The sequence below is a fragment of the Saccostrea echinata genome, unplaced genomic scaffold (assembly GCF_033153115.1).
Source record: "Saccostrea echinata isolate AGI-Se365-2 ecotype Australia unplaced genomic scaffold, CSIRO_AGI_Sech_v1 ptg000038l, whole genome shotgun sequence".
NCBI lineage: Eukaryota > Metazoa > Mollusca > Bivalvia > Ostreida > Ostreidae > Saccostrea > Saccostrea echinata.
The window spans coordinates 844,633-860,785 of NW_026889787.1; the positions used below are offsets into that span (position 1 = coordinate 844,633).

Sequence of the window (16,153 nt, forward strand, 5' to 3'; positions counted from 1 at the left end):
CAATGTCTCTACCCATATATATGATAATGATCATTTTATTTTACTAACAGGATCAAGTGCGGTGTATAGAATCCAGTGCATGATGTCTTATATTTTTCAACCAATTCATACAAATCAAAATTAACTAAATGTCTGTTTATTTAATCTTGGCGAAAGGGACAAATGCTGGCGTCATTCAATGTACTTAAAGCTTAGCATCTCACATTGCCTTTGTATCTGAATATTGAATTTAGGAGGGCGGGGCTAAGGTGGAGAAGGAGGAGGAGACTAATTTGATTGACAGATATGCTCAGCAGGTGATTGGTCCATTTCATCTTCAAACTGGTGTTGTCAGCATATGTATTTTTAGAGTCTCTCAGTGTTAGGCAGTGCTGTTTGTATGTTTGCTTGTCTGTTGTCAATGTCTCTAGTATTTTTTTAATTGCTTAAGAGAATTGTAGTATGAATGAAGTATATGACGTCAACAATATGGATGTCGCCTCTGATAATTATTTTAGGTAATTTAAAAATGGATAATGGCATATGCATTTAGTGAATTGTGATATAATGCTCATTTGATACATTTTATGATTATTATGACAGATGAATGCTTAGATTAGAGTAAAGCTAAATTAGTTGTTGACTACATTGTGCATATCAGATAAAGTAAAAAATTTGTATTTAAATTTTAATCAGCACACATAATATACAAATCATTAATTCATCTCATCTGGAACATAGCAATAATCCATTTTTTTTGGTTCAGATTTGGTATCTTGCAGTTTCTCATTAAATTTTTTAAGATTTCCTTTTCTCTCTGTCTCTCCCTGAAAGAGGGGCTTTTTATAGAGAATTGTGTTCTCTATTTTTATGGCAACATTTTATTTCATCGTGGCAAATGTGGCATTTGTTTGAGTTATTCTCCAAGTACACCTGCTCTTATATATAGACACTAATCCCTTAATTAAAATCAGGTCACTGTTCGTTATCTTGACCTTTTTCACTTTTAACATGGCTGTTAATATGGGGTCAGATTGACATGATTTCTGTAAAGCATTCAGCTATTTTAAGGTTCATTTACCTGGTACACTCTGATAAGGGAGATAACTCTCTCATGGATAAATGACCCTCATTTCTATATAAAATTGTCAAGTAAAAAGGTCATTTCTGTCAAATTCTGTCCAGGAAGGTATGCCAAAATAGCTTGAAAATTTATCATAAATTGTAAACTTTTTCTTTGGAAAACCATTAGCATTAAAGGAATAAAATCAATAGAGGATGGGAGTGGGGGGTTGAACCTTGAAGATTTTCTGGTTGCAGTTTGAAAATCAGTGGATTGTGAGAGTTGAAAGGTCAATAGTGACTCCTTAGGGAAGAGCCTTTGAGTGGAGATTTTTATTACTTCCTCTTACTAAGAAAGTTAATTTCCTCACTTAACATTCACTGTATTATTATTTAAGAGTAAATCTTTTAATATGTATTGTTATGCTTTTAAAATTGAAATGAGTGCTAGAATTATAGTACCATTTCTTGCATTTTTTAGGGAGCTCTACTCAGAAGTAATTGAATCATTTTTAGAAGATTAGGTAAAAACATTGTACAGGTGCATATGAATTTACAAATTGTCTGTTTCTTGCATGAATACCCAATTCTGATCGCTTATTGCATCTGTTTCCCAAAGTCTGTACATTGAAGGTCCAGTGGCTTTACATGTATTTATAAACTGACTGTACATGTAGATCAAACAGTTTATTAGTCAGCTGTGGGTGTTTATGTATATCCGATCATATTATTACACCAGAGGCAGTCTTGAGCAAAATACTGAGTAAACGAAGGATATGTCAACTTTTCTAGTTGTGTCTGCTGAGGCAAGCTATAGGTTCATTTTCAGCTTGAGTGAATCTGGAATGTTTACTTTAAGAATGATACACTTCCTTCAAAACTAACTGTACAGGGAAAAAATATTAAAGAAATTTTGACTTGCCTTAAAAAGTTCAGTAATATGTATTTGTGACCCTGGATACTACTGTTAAGGATACTTGCAGTGTGATATTTGTTTAATTGTGGAATTACACTGTTACATATTGGGATGCACATTAAAATATTCCCTGGCTTATTACCATCTACTGTAACAGTTGCATACCAGAAACTATTATGAAACATTACATTCATTACACAAATGTACATTTTAGAATTAATGTGGGAAACTTTGATTGGTTAATGTTATTGATGGAATATTAAATATTGCTTGAAATTTGACAATCAGAACAATGAGTGGAACTACTGTGAATATTTCGGATGAGATTCGTTTGGTGGACGGATATCACTCGACGGATCAGTATGAAATCAAAAAGGAGCGCCAGAGAGTAGGCAAAAGTCTTGTTTATTTTGATACTTCCTATTTTAATTTTTCTCTTCTCTGTCTAAATCCCCCCCCCCCCCCCCCCAAAAAAAATGTGCTACAAATAAAAGAATGACTTCAAATTTCTTCTGTACATTTCAAAATTTTTTGATCAACATGGTGGTTTGTTTAAAAATTAAGTTAATTAGGTGGATCTGGTGTAAAATAAGGGGAGTGCACTCTGTTTGGTTGGCCCATTTTGCAAGCAAAAATTTTTTTTTTTTTTTCTTGACCATGTTGATTTGTTTCTTTCAAACCCTATTGAATCTCTTAAGTGTAAAATGTAACACTGAAGTGTGAGATGATGTAATGTATTATATGACTGTCACAGTGATTACTAAAAACAAACAAAACCCAAAACAAAACCATAACAATTTATGAATAATGATGTTCTTTTCAAAACTTCATCCATTGATTGTATACAAAGATTTAAAATTAAACATATTGATTTTTGGTTAAATTTCTATACTCATGCATTTTCAGATTTCAAATATATTCATGCAGGCATTTTTGCAGTTATTTTTATTGGAGAACAATGTGCACAGTATTTTTCTGCCTCTATCAATAATTTCTTTTCCACTATACAGATAAAGTTTTTTCTGCATTCATTGTCAGGGAGATGTTTTATGAGTACATTTTTTTCAAGAGCTTCTTTGCATTTTGTTTGGTATAATTTTATTAAGAATTTGCGCTTTAATCGCTTTTGATATTTTTGTTGAAAGTTTTAAATGAATTCTTTGTTCAATTAAGTTTTGAATTGTCATATTTTGCTATATTGAGCTGGGTCAAATATCACATGGGGAATACATGCAAACTGTCTAGATAAATTCTAGGTAGGCATATTGTTATGAAAATTTGTATGAACATCTCTTGTGATTTTTGATGCTCTTTGCTATGAAGGAAAAAATAATGCATTCTTTTTTATCATGTATAGAAAACCATAGAATTTTTTTTATTTCCGCTTAAAGTTCGTCAGTGAGACAATGTCTTTTAAATTTGTCATGTTTATCATAACATTAGGTTTCATAATATCATTTAACTATCTATATGTAGGGTTGTCCCTAAGACTCAGGGGCCGGGGAATTTCCCTGCCTATAATGACGTTATCCAACGGTATTCTGGTATTCCCCTTTAACCCCCCTGTTAAGGTGGAAACCCCAGATGCCTTCTACATTTTTAATGTCCCCTCCTATTTCAATTCCTAGGGACAACCCTGTGTATGTTAAAAAAGGTGCATGAAAATTAGATATGTGCATGCTAATAAAACCGTGAGGTGATGATATAATTATTTGTTTAATTAATATAAAAAGTATGTAAGCTATATGTAGATTTCTTGTTAAAATCACTGTATATTATGTACATGTAATATGATCAATATATATAACAATATTATTTTCATAAAGTTCATATAAATCAATATTGTACTTTTTTTGGTGCATCTATATCATAAATGGTTAACCATAACAATCAAATAATTTACATGTACTCTATAAGGCTGTACATGTAGTACATGTATGTTTGGTGTTTAGAGAAAAATAATGAAAATATAGAGAGTTCTAAGCATGCTATCATTGGAAAGGTTTAAATTCTTCTAGCACTTTTGATATGTCAAGAGATAAATTACTCGTTTGTTTAACTCCTACTCATTTGATAAACTATAACATGATTCTGTGATTATAAATCAAGTGATATGGCTTATAGTCTATGATTTTAAAAACAACATTTTTGATAGCTAGTGCATCTTCTTTCATTAAAAGAAGAAAAATGAAATCATTTGATCTATTTGAAAAAGAAATTTTTAACTGCCAATCAACGAGTAAATATTTTTTTTTTTGGCAGATAATAAACGAGAAAGCCACCTTGTTTTTCAAAGACGGGAAAAGGAAGATTGATTTCGTTCTAGCCTATGAGCCTGGGGATACCGAGGACCCAAAGAAGAAACAGAGGCGGGAGACGTTTGAAAAGAATCTGATAGAGGAGGGCTTAGAACTCGAGTATGAGGGAAAAGAGGTGTGGATCTAAGCTAATTCATTGTTTTCAGGGGGGTGAATCTAGGAAGGGAGGAAAGAACCTTTCAAATGTTTAGATATGCTTGTAGCTGCAATAATGTAGCCCTCTCCAATTTTTTTTTAGCTGATGTTTTTGGGAGAGAAAAAAAACCGGAGAGGGCTACATTATTGCAGCTAGTTAATTAATGATTTCTGTTGTATGCATATTAATTTGTCTTGAACATTCTCCCAAAGATCCATGTTGATGAATATTTTCTTTCCCCTGATTACAAAGTTTCCTATGTTTTATAGCAAATTTTTGAAAAAAAAAAAATAGTTTCTCTCATATCATTTTATTTTATATTGAAAATCAATCTTTAAATCAATATTTCAGTCCTCAAAGAATGGTAAAACCTGCTTTGTTAAAGTCCACACGCCCTGGGAGACGCTGGCCAGATATGCTGAACTCCTAAACATCAAAATGCCTCTGGCGGTATGTATCAAAATTATAATAAAAAAAAGTTATGATTTAATAAACTTGATGTTTAATAAACATGATGCATGTACTACAGGTGTGAAAAAAATCTAGATGTTGCATTTAATGATTTTTGAAAAATATACTCTCCATTAATTAAATGTGGAGTAACTGTTTAAAGTATTATATATAGTATAATATGATGTCAGGAAAGATGGAATATGGATTCAACTCTAAGCTAAAAAACTAAGAAAAGTTTTAAAAATGTGTATTAAAGGTATGTATTGCATTTTCATACTTTTTTTTACCTCTTTTGACAGGAGAATGACATGGAGACTCAGCTAGAGAGCTGCTTTGAAGTTTGCTGGAGTAAGTTTCCGTCACCTTTTGACCTAGATCCTGACCTGCTACCAGAAGAGCCCAACTACTTCACGGCACCTTTCAACAGAGCCCGCATGGATACGTAAGAAAAAGTTTATAACCTTTTTTCAACTGTTTGTATTTAAAATGGGATGGAAATCTTAGCAAAAAGAAATGCCTTAGTGGAAGAGATAAGTAATCTATTTTTTTTTCAATCTTCCAGTCTTAATTATAATGGCATTATGCTGCCAAAAAACATTAGATTTCCCAATACACAAGAAAGCAAACAAAAATTTGAATATACTTGTATTTTAATTTATTTGAAAAGAAATGCTATGTTTTAAGTAAAAAGGATAACAACTTTTCAGAGTAAAACATGTAAAATGTATCTGGAGGAAAGGGGGGCTCTTTTTAGCTCACCTGAGCTGAAAGCTCAAGTGAGCTTTTCTGATCACATTTTGTCCGGCGTCCGTCTAGCTGTCCGTCTGTCTGTCCGTCTGTCTGTAAACTTTTCACATTTTCGACTTCTTCTCAAGAACCACTGGGCCAATTTCAACCAAACTTGCCACAAAGTATCCTTGGGTAAAGGGGATTCAAGTTTGTTCAAATGAAGGGCCATGCCCTCTTCCAAGGGGAGATAATTAGGAATTAGTGAAAAAATAATGGCATCATTTAAAAATCTTCTTCTCAAGAACCATAGGGCCAAGAAAGATGAAACTCATGTGGAAGCATCCTTAGGTAGTGTAGATTCAAGTTTGTTCAAACCATGATCCCCAGGGGTAGGGCGGGGCCACAATGGAGGATCAAAGTTTTACATAGAAATATATAGGAAAAATCTTTAAAAATCTTCTTCTCAAGAACAGCAAAGCCATGATGAGTCATATTTATATGGAAGCATCCTCAAGTAGTGTAGATTCAAGTTTGTTCAAACCATGACCCCCGGGGGTAGGGCGGGGCTACAATGGAGGATCAAAGTTTTACATAGAAATATATAGGAAAAATCTTTAAAAATCTTCTTCTCAAGAACAGCAAAGCCATGATGAGTCATATTTATATGGAAGCATCCTCAAGTAGTGCAGATTCAAGTTTATTCAAACCATGACCCCCGGGGGTAGGGCGGGGCCACAATGGAGGATCAAAGTTTTACATAGAAATATATAGGAAAAATCTTTAAAAATCTTCTTCTCAAGAACAGCAAAGCCATGATGAGTCATATTTATATGGAAGCATCCTCAGGTAGTGCAGATTCAAGTTTGTTCAAACCATGACCCCCGGGGGTAGGGCGGGGCCACAATGGAGGATCAAAGTTTTACATAGAAATATATAGGAAAAATCTTAAAAAATCTTCTTCTCAAGAACAGCAAAGCCATGATGAATCATATTTATATGGAAGCATCCTCAGGTAGTGTAGATTCAAGTTTGTTCAAACCATGATCCCCGGGGGTAGGGCGGGGCCACAAGTGAGGATCAAAGTTTTACATAGAAATATATAGGAAAAATCTTTAAAAATCTTCTTCTCAAGAGCAGCAAAGCCATGATGAGTCATATTTATATGGAAGCATCCTCAAGTAGTGTAGATTCAAGTTTGTTCAAACCATGATCTCCGGGGGTAGGGCGGGGCCACAATGGAGGATCAAAGTTTTACATTAAAATATAAAGGAAAATATCTTCTTCTGAAGAACTGCAAACCATGATTAGTCATTTTGATATGGAAGCATCCTCAGGTAGTGTAGATTCAATTTTGTTCAAATGGTGACCCCCAGGGGTAGGATGGGGCCCAATCGGGGATGGAAAGTTTACATAAGAACATATAGAAAAAATATTTCTTCTCAAGAACAGAAAAGTTATGTTTAGTCATATTGATATGGAAGCATCTTCAGGTAGTGTAGATTCAAGTTTGTTCAAATGATGACCCCTGGGATAGGGAGGAGCCACAATGGGGGATCAAATTTTTACAAAGGAGTATATGGGAAAATTTTTTAAAAATCTTCTCAAGTACGACAAAGCCATTTGTTATATTGACATGGAACCATCATCAGGTAGTTTAAAATTCAAGCCAATGTGCTCAGGTGAGCGATGTGGCCCATGGGCCTCTTGTTTTTCCCATTATTTCACAATTTTATATAAACTGTATGTGATTAGATATATTGGTGTGGAGTGGGATGGTAATGAGTGAGTATTGGAGTATTTACATTGTTATCATGAAAAAAATATTCATATGATCTGTAATGCATCATTTTCTGCAATATCATCTTGGATATGCTTTTCAGTCTACCATAAGTTTTGAACTTTTATTTTTTCTGTCAATACATATATGATGAATTTAAATTTAAATATTATATACTGTATAGGTATCATATTTCTTCAAATGATAAAATTTTCCATGTACACTCATCATAATTATTCACAATGAATAAATAAAATGATGACTTTGGGATTAAGGTATATGTAAATCCATCCTTTTGTGATTAAATAGGTTTTGCAAAATCTTTTAATAATTTAACACCATGCTAAGTAAAAATATATTTTTGGAAAAAATGCTTCCCAGCAGATATACAGTACTGTAATAAGAAATATGGTTAGGTTAATGAACTAAGAAAATGTGCCAAGGGCTGTAACTCTTTCTAATATTTCTTCATTCATTTTTTATTGTAAAATGTTCAGCTGCCTTCTGTTCATTCATATAACATTATTGCTTTATTAATGATCATAATGATTCTCCAAAAATAAATAAATAAATAAATAAATAAAAAATAAAAAAAATAAATCTGAATTATAATGTATACTTACTTAGATGTGTATGAAAAAAAAAAAAAAATAGATAAAATTATTTCAGTTTACTTTGCAGTGCAAAATTTGAAAAGTTTGAAACTTGACATTTTAACTTGACAAATCATTAAGAAAATGAGAGTCATAAATCTTGATGAGAGTTATCTCATATGTATATACAAATACCTAGTTCAAGAAAAAAAGTTTTCGTAGTCAGAATTTTTTTTGAGTAAACTGACCAAATGTGTAATAAACTGTTTTCTTTTTCCACATTAAACCTTACATTTATTTAGTATTGTATGAGTGTAAAGGAGACGTTATTGTATCTTAGTTATTTATATGTTTATTAACCTGCAGATTAAACAGTTGAGGTATATTGATATGGTTTTCATAAACTTACTCATAAGGATTGTAGCAAATGCCTGCAGTAATTGTGCCTGTGATCTTTGTCATTGGGGATAAAGATATATTTTCCATCGATCAACTCTTTCTTTTTCACTTTCAATTGTTGGATATTTACATGACTGTATTCATTTTCTGATGAAGGCTGTTGATAACATATTTGATATCAATTGTTATTGCTATTAATAAATTTTTTTTTATTTCTCTCTAATTCCAGAGGACAGTATGTATATCCCCTTGATAATCAATGATAACAAGACGATGAATGTTAGAACACTCTGTATGCATATGGTGCATGATACCCTTCATTATGTCCCAAGTTAATGATAATTATGTATGAATCTATTGTAACTTGTTTAATATATCTATAATGGTACTAAGTTGAAGTAAATTCTTTACCATTATATTATCTGGAATTTGACATGGTTTTAATGATATTCAATACATATATAAATACTGTATTTCTAATATGTAGAATTTTCTATCAAATCTTGTAAATGCACTTTTAAGAAACTCTGTCCAACTGCAGTTGGTTGCCCTGGAAAAGTATCCATATAGCACTTGAATGTTATACATGTATCTCAACTCTGATCTAAATGAAGGTGTTTTCTTTCCACTCCTATAGCTAAGGGTTTGCATTTCTAAACACCAGAGAGGATAAATTCTCTCTCCGTACTAATATTACCCCCTCCCTTAAATAAATATATTGTTGTATTAGTTTTGAATTTGAAATCACAAAAGGATTATCGGAATTTTCCCTTTATACAATATCAACTTATTTAAAGTGACAGAATTTAGCAAACTTTATGCAGTGGAATTACTTTTATTAATGAAAATTAGTTTAATTAAAATATATTGGAGATATAAGTATGAAAAGTGAAAGTGTAATATTTCTTTCACATTTTACCTTGATATTGTATCATACCTCTGAAACATGCATGGTTAATACCGGTAGTTGATGATGATATAATTGTTTATAAGTTTGCATATTTATTTAGATGAAAGTACTAAAAGTGAGAACTTTTACTACATGTATTATAACTTTACAGCATGTATGAATACTCTGTCTGAAGTTCATTGTAAAGTCTCTCATATGGAATAGGTCTTTGATTTAAAGTTCTATTGTACCGTTATATTATAGTGTAAAATTCAATAGCATATAATTTGGTCTCCTAAGTTTTCCAGAGACAGAGAAAGAAATTGTGCACTGGTGATACTAAATTTAGAATGGTTTAGTTTGCCTTGCATTGACCTTTGAGAGTGAATATAGCAATATATCTGAAATACTTTATTTGTAGAAGGATAACCCAAAAAGTTTGTAACATTTAATCCAGTAGATTTTGTTGTACAGGAAACTGATTATTGTGCATGATTCAAGGATTCACCCTGCAAGTACAATTACAGGTCAAACTACTTTAACATTATGATCACGAAAATCACTACATCCATGTATTGTTGAAATCTTTCATTTAGTATGTCCTTTAATTTGCATAATACATGATTGTATGTTATCCCATATACAAAGTATATTTTTTTAGTATTGATATAATGTTAATTGAGTGAGGTTTCACAGTCTTGTCTTATGGGAAATTTGGTGAGAAGTGAACATTGGTATATTTACACATGTTGTTCACAAGTTTATTCCTGCAAATGAATGTTTATCATTATTAAAACAAGAGATTAATAAAGAAGTAAATGACAGATGAGTACTGGTATTTGTTTGTTGTAATCTTTTAAAGAGTTAATAATTGATTTTTGTCATTGATTTTCTTGAAAATTGTACTGCAGGTTTGTCATAAAAGACAAAGACACCTTCTTCACAAACGCTCAGAGGAGCAAGATCTGTTATGAGATTCTTTCCCGAACACACTTTACAGATAGTGATGATGATGAAGAAGACAAGATAAAGAAGAAATTTGGTAAGTACTCACTTAAGACCTCTATATAGCATTATATTTCATAAATGTAGGAATCAAGTTAAAAATAACATCACAAGGAGTTTTATTTTGTGTAATATGTGTAATACATGTACTTTATTGAGTTTTGCATTCTAATTATTTACTACCTAAAATAAATTTGGAAATACATGTATTGAATGTTTGTCCTGATGAAAGATTTGCATGGTAGAAAAATGAGTTGAAACAGAGTTTTTTTTTTTTAAAATAGATACAGTGATTATTAGTATGTTGTCTTAAACAGGAATCAGGAAGCTTACAGACAATCAGACATACACTGCTGCCTACCCACTACATGATGTAAGTTCTTAGCTCTGTTGTAAAATCTGAAAAAATCTTATTAAGAGTTTCAACTATTAGGGACTTTTGTGGGAAAAAAATTATTAGTATTAAAAAAAAGATTCTGCAATAATTCATGGAAAAATGTACTGTTTAAATGCTTGGAAATATTTGCCCCCCCCCCCCCACCCCCAATTTTCATCCCTTTTGTCCTTGTCGCAAGTGGGTGAATTTAGAATTGGGGGCTATTTGAGAAAGATAGGATGAACTCTTTAACAAAACTCTGGGCAAATTTAAAACAGCGAAATTGTTTGTAAAAGGGATGAAAATAACACTGGGTGAATATAACCCTGTATACATTATTTTCAAAAATATGCTTTTATAAAAGGACTTCATTCATTCAAACATATGACAGCTTTGAAAATGTGTATTAGTTTATCAGTGTTTTGAATTGACATCTTTTTTTGTTAAATTTGACAGGGACGGTACCACAGTGAACACTCACTGCTAACTGTTGGCAAAGACAATGATAGACATGTAAGATAATGTTGTGTGGCTGTAAGGCTCATCTGTAGTGTGGTAGAGTTTGACAGCATTGCCATTAACTGTATCTCTTTTTTATTTTGAAGTTCAGAGCAAAAAAAATTGTTTTAGTAAAAACACGATGTTTACTCCAATAAGGGTTTCATTTACATAGTCTGAAAAGAAATTCTATCTTTTTATTTGTGAAATTTCATTTTGTTGTCTGATACACATATGTACATCTGTAAGACTTTGATTGTTGAAAAAACAATGTAACTATTTACTGGTAATTTTTGTTCACAGCTGCTGTATGAGCTATGGGCTAGACCAGGCCGTTGGTACAAATATCAGCCACTAGACCAAGTCAGGTAAACTTACAAATATTTTGCTATTCTGATGCCACCTGGGAAATGAAATTCAAAGTATTTAGGACTTATCTAAATCAAGTGAAACTACTTAGCTACAACATTCTTTGAAAATTCACAAAGGGTTACCATACTTTCCATTGATTCAAAAGGTAGTAGAATATGATAATTTGGACTATTGGTAGATGATACATGTAACATGCATATATTCTCTTCTATTAAATCCAAATGTCACACAGTTAATTAAATTCAACCTATCCTTGGTATCATGAAACACACCTGAGGATTTCAATCGTCTGTCAGATAATAGTGAGTTGCAGGTAAAAGAAGCTTGGTGATACAATGTTGAATACAATGTTTATTATTGTTTAATCTTTGACTTCTACATATATCATTTCAACACAATGAGTGATTTTAACTTAAGCTTAAGATGTTCCTTCATCCAGTGAACCAGAGCAAGCATTAGCAATGAAAACATTAGGTAAATGTCCAAAAGTTTAATATAATGCGTAAATTTTACATCTGTGATAATTAGGTTAGGCTTATGTCACCTCTTTGTTAGGAACACCTGAGAGTCCAAACTGCTAATGAAAATGCCCTAAATGTCTGGTAATGCCAATGATTGCAATGGACATCTACAGAATCATTCATGCACATACATTTTCTCCACTCCTGTTTCAGTCATATAACATTTCATAAATGGATATTTAAAGCACTAGTTTTTGTAGTGTGGTTAAGAAGTTGGAAATTCAGTTACACTATACAGTCAATGTACAGATCAGTTAAGCACTAGTTAACCAAAACCTACCTCCTGTTTTTGAAAGGAAATTAAAGCTTCTCTTTTTCATGCAGGAACTACTTTGGAGAGAAAATAGGAATTTACTTTACTTGGCTGGGTTTTTATACCACCATGTTAATACCTGCTGCCTTTGTTGGATTCATAGTCTTCATCTATGGACTGGCTACATTAATGAGGGATATTCCAAGGTTGGTTTGTCTACTGAGCCATGTGTAGTTAGTCATTTTTTTTTTTTTAAAAAAGTAAGCCCTATATTAAAGATTGCATCACAAATGCTATTGAGGATTTCCAGTAAAATATACCTTTGTTATTTACCTCTATTGTCTCCATGTTTGGGTTATCAAAACCAATGAAGTTCAATTTCATTATCTCCAATATATCTGAGGGATGTGTCAAAGAGAGTTGGCAGACTTAGAACCACTTTTTCTCTGTGTTATTTACCCTAGTTATCTCAGATTCTTGGATATCTCAAGTTAGAGATAAAAAGGTTTGACTGTATTTTGTGAGAGAACTTTCCATTGTGTGAAAGAATTACAGTGAAACTTGTCTAATCCAGATGTTGTGTAATCCAAAATCTTGTCTACTTTGTAAACTTTAAGTCCCTTGCAGTAACTTCAATAGTTTTAAATGTTGTCTATTCCTGAATGTGGCCTAATCTGGCCAATTTCTTTGCAACCACTGGTGTTCGGATTAGACAAGTTTTACTGTATTTACTTTACCATTTATATATTTTTTTTTTGTGTATTTTAAATTCTATACACACAGTGTCAGTTATTATGTTCTTGCTTTATTTTCATTGGCATGATATTCTAAAACAATTTATCTGCATGAGAGGTGATTTCCTCCATTACAGTTCTGAGATTTGTGATGACCCAACCATTGGGAACTACACGATGTGTCCCATGTGTGACAAGCGCTGTACATACTGGCATCTCTCTGACAGCTGTAATTACTCCAAGGCCACCTACTTGTTTGACAACTCTGCTACTGTGGCATTTGCTATCTTTATGGCTCTCTGGGGTAAGGCATTATATACAGTTGAACCTTGTTAATCTGGACACTTGTGTTCCTCAGCAAGTTTTATGGATTAAGGAAGTGTCTGGATTAATTACACGCATCTTTTTTAACTGATAGATATAAATATGAATTCTCTTTCCCACAAAATTCATCCACAATGTAAAGTGTCCAGTTTGTTTGTGTCTGGATTACTAAGCCTTGACTGTAATCTTTATAGTGAATGTAAAAGTACCATGTTTATAAACAGTAACTCGAGTTTTTAACATCCAATTACTTTAAGAATTTATGAAATCCCTGATAAGTATTATTTATCTGCTGTGTTATTCTTCTCCATACAGCCTCTTTTTTCCATGAATTCTGGAAGAGGAAACAAGCTGAGATCGAGTACGAGTGGGATGTGGCAGACTTTGAAGAGGGGGAGGTAACTCTTAATTTTGCAGTACATGTATGTACAGGTATATTTTTGAAGGAAGTACCTGGGACATGAATTTTTAGCTCTTTCGAACCAAATTTCTTTATATCCATATAAGAAAGTATTTTGACATTTGGAGAAAGATACTAGTTCAGTAGAACAATGAATTCCTTATATCCAATTTGCTTATAAAGTGTTACTGTATGTACATATAAAAAGAGAGAAGATAGTTTTGATTCAGAGAGATTACAAGTGGCTTTGATGTGTAGTCACAATAAACAATTTGTGCTTGCCTATGTACAGTAAAACATGCTTATAGCAAACAAGTGCCCATGTACAATAAAACACACTTATAGCGAACACACTTTAAATGAATTGACGCTTACAGTGAAGTGATTTTCATTCCCCAAGACTTTAAAATATTTTGTTAACTTAATGGATATAATGAATTAAGCTTATAACAAAGCAAAATCGTCTGTCCCTGGCACTTTGTTATAAATGTGTTTTACTTTAAATAATGTTTTTATTCACTAGGAGAAAAAGCATGCCCACAGCTGCTTTTTTATCCATTTGTTGCAGCTGTAGTATGGCCAATAAAAATAAACATAACTGGCTTAAACAAAATTATTCTAGGCTTTTGAAAAAACAAAAAAAAAATAATTTTGTCTGTGATGAACCTAGATGTTGATGGAATGAGATGTGCATTTAGTAAAAAAAAAAAAAAAATATCAGTGATTAAATGAGCTACATGTATATAGTACTTATGATTTTCATTTCTTTGCTGTAGGAGACGGTTCGACCAGAATATGAGGCTAGTGTGACTCGTAGAAGAACAAACCCTGTCACAAATGTACGTAAAAATTAAAATGAAAGGACAGTTTACAAATGAAACTGAAAGTATACTTTTTTGTTCAGGTTTTGTTTGTTTTTATTTGTAGAGAGAAGAGCCTTTTGTTCCGTCCTGGAGCAAGTGTTTTAGATATTTCACCAGTTTCAGTGTCCTGTTGTTCTTTGTAAGTAATGAAATCATATGCTTAATAATTTATAATGTTATCAAGAATGATTTTTAGTGGGAATGAGATTCTGCAAACCCAGTTTTTAAATTTAAAAAATGATATCAGATATCAGACATGAAATTTCACATGGAGAAATGCAGTTAGAAAAAAATAATGGCCATGTGCAGTATTAAAGAAGTGTTTGCTAAAATGTTCCAGATTTTTGTGTTAATATTTTGACTATTATTTCATTCTATATTTGTTTGCTTTGTTATTGAACAGCTGGCGTTAGTCTTGGCCGCAGTGTTTTCGGTCATTCTCTACCGTATTGTGATGTCGGCCATTCTATATGGTAATGAGGAGAACATCATTAAAACTCGTGCCAGCTTTATCTCCTCCATCACAGCAGCCTGTATCAACTTGGTCATCATCATCATACTTAACTTTGTAAGTTATAACTATATACAATATATCACAGCCTGTATCAACCTGGTCATCATCATACTTAACTTTGTAAGTTATAACTATATACAGTATACCACATCCTGTATCAACCTGGTCATCATCATCATACTTAACTTTGTAAGTTATAACTATATACAGTATATCACAGCCTGTATCAACTTGGTCATCATCATCATACTTAACTTTGTAAGTTATAACTATGTACAATATATCACGGCCTGTATCAACTTGGTCATCATCATCATACTTAACTTTGTAAGTTATAACTATGTACAATATATCACGGCCTGTATCAAATTGGTCATCATCATCATACTTAACTTTGTAAGTTATATCTATATACAATATATCACAGCCTGTATCAACTTAGTCATCATCATCATACTTAACTTTGTAAGTTATATCTATGTACAATATATCACATCCTGTATCAACTTGGTCATCATCATCATACTTAACTTTGTAAGTTATATCTATATACAATATACCACAGCCTGTATCAACTTGGTCATCATCATCATACTTAACTTTGTAAGTTATATCTATATACAATATATCACAGCCTGTATCAACTTGGTCATCATCATCATACTTAACTTTGTAAGTTATATCTATATACAATATATCACAGCCTGTATCAACTTAGTCATCATCATCATACTTAACTTTGTAAGTTATATCTATATACAATATATCACAGCCTGTATCAACTTGGTCATCATCATCATACTTAACTTTGTAAGTTATAACTATATACAGTATATCACAGCCTGTATCAAATTGGTCATCATCGTCATACTTTTGTAAGTTATAACTGTATACAATATATCACGGCCTGTATCAAATTGGTCATCATCATCATACTCAACTTTGTAAAAGCTAAGTATACAATATGTCACAACTTTGTAAGATCTAAGTTGACATATGCATGTATAGCAACTTTGAAAGACTTAAATAGATAATGTATCAC

At 32.1% G+C, this 16,153-nt stretch overlaps 1 protein-coding gene across 5 annotated transcripts in view; it reads left to right on the forward strand.

The window, feature by feature from the left end:
- Nucleotides 1-16,153, forward strand: part of LOC133200278 (anoctamin-4-like) — a 40,252-nt gene that overhangs the window by 13,935 nt on the left and 10,164 nt on the right. For 2 of the 5 annotated variants that reach the window (XM_061336093.1, XM_061336094.1), the window contains 15 exons: nucleotides 234-296; nucleotides 4,220-4,390; nucleotides 4,763-4,861; nucleotides 5,164-5,306; nucleotides 7,346-7,375; nucleotides 10,163-10,293; nucleotides 10,574-10,629; nucleotides 11,089-11,145; nucleotides 11,434-11,498; nucleotides 12,348-12,482; nucleotides 13,148-13,314; nucleotides 13,650-13,732; nucleotides 14,511-14,573; nucleotides 14,662-14,736; nucleotides 15,001-15,165. In XM_061336093.1, the coding sequence (XP_061192077.1) occupies nucleotides 234-296; nucleotides 4,220-4,390; nucleotides 4,763-4,861; nucleotides 5,164-5,306; nucleotides 7,346-7,375; nucleotides 10,163-10,293; nucleotides 10,574-10,629; nucleotides 11,089-11,145; nucleotides 11,434-11,498; nucleotides 12,348-12,482; nucleotides 13,148-13,314; nucleotides 13,650-13,732; nucleotides 14,511-14,573; nucleotides 14,662-14,736; nucleotides 15,001-15,165 (1,503 nt within the window). The remainder of the gene's footprint in view (nucleotides 1-233; nucleotides 297-4,219; nucleotides 4,391-4,762; nucleotides 4,862-5,163; nucleotides 5,307-7,345; nucleotides 7,376-10,162; nucleotides 10,294-10,573; nucleotides 10,630-11,088; nucleotides 11,146-11,433; nucleotides 11,499-12,347; nucleotides 12,483-13,147; nucleotides 13,315-13,649; nucleotides 13,733-14,510; nucleotides 14,574-14,661; nucleotides 14,737-15,000; nucleotides 15,166-16,153) is intronic. The other 3 variants (XM_061336096.1, XM_061336097.1, XM_061336095.1) reach the window with 2 other exon arrangements.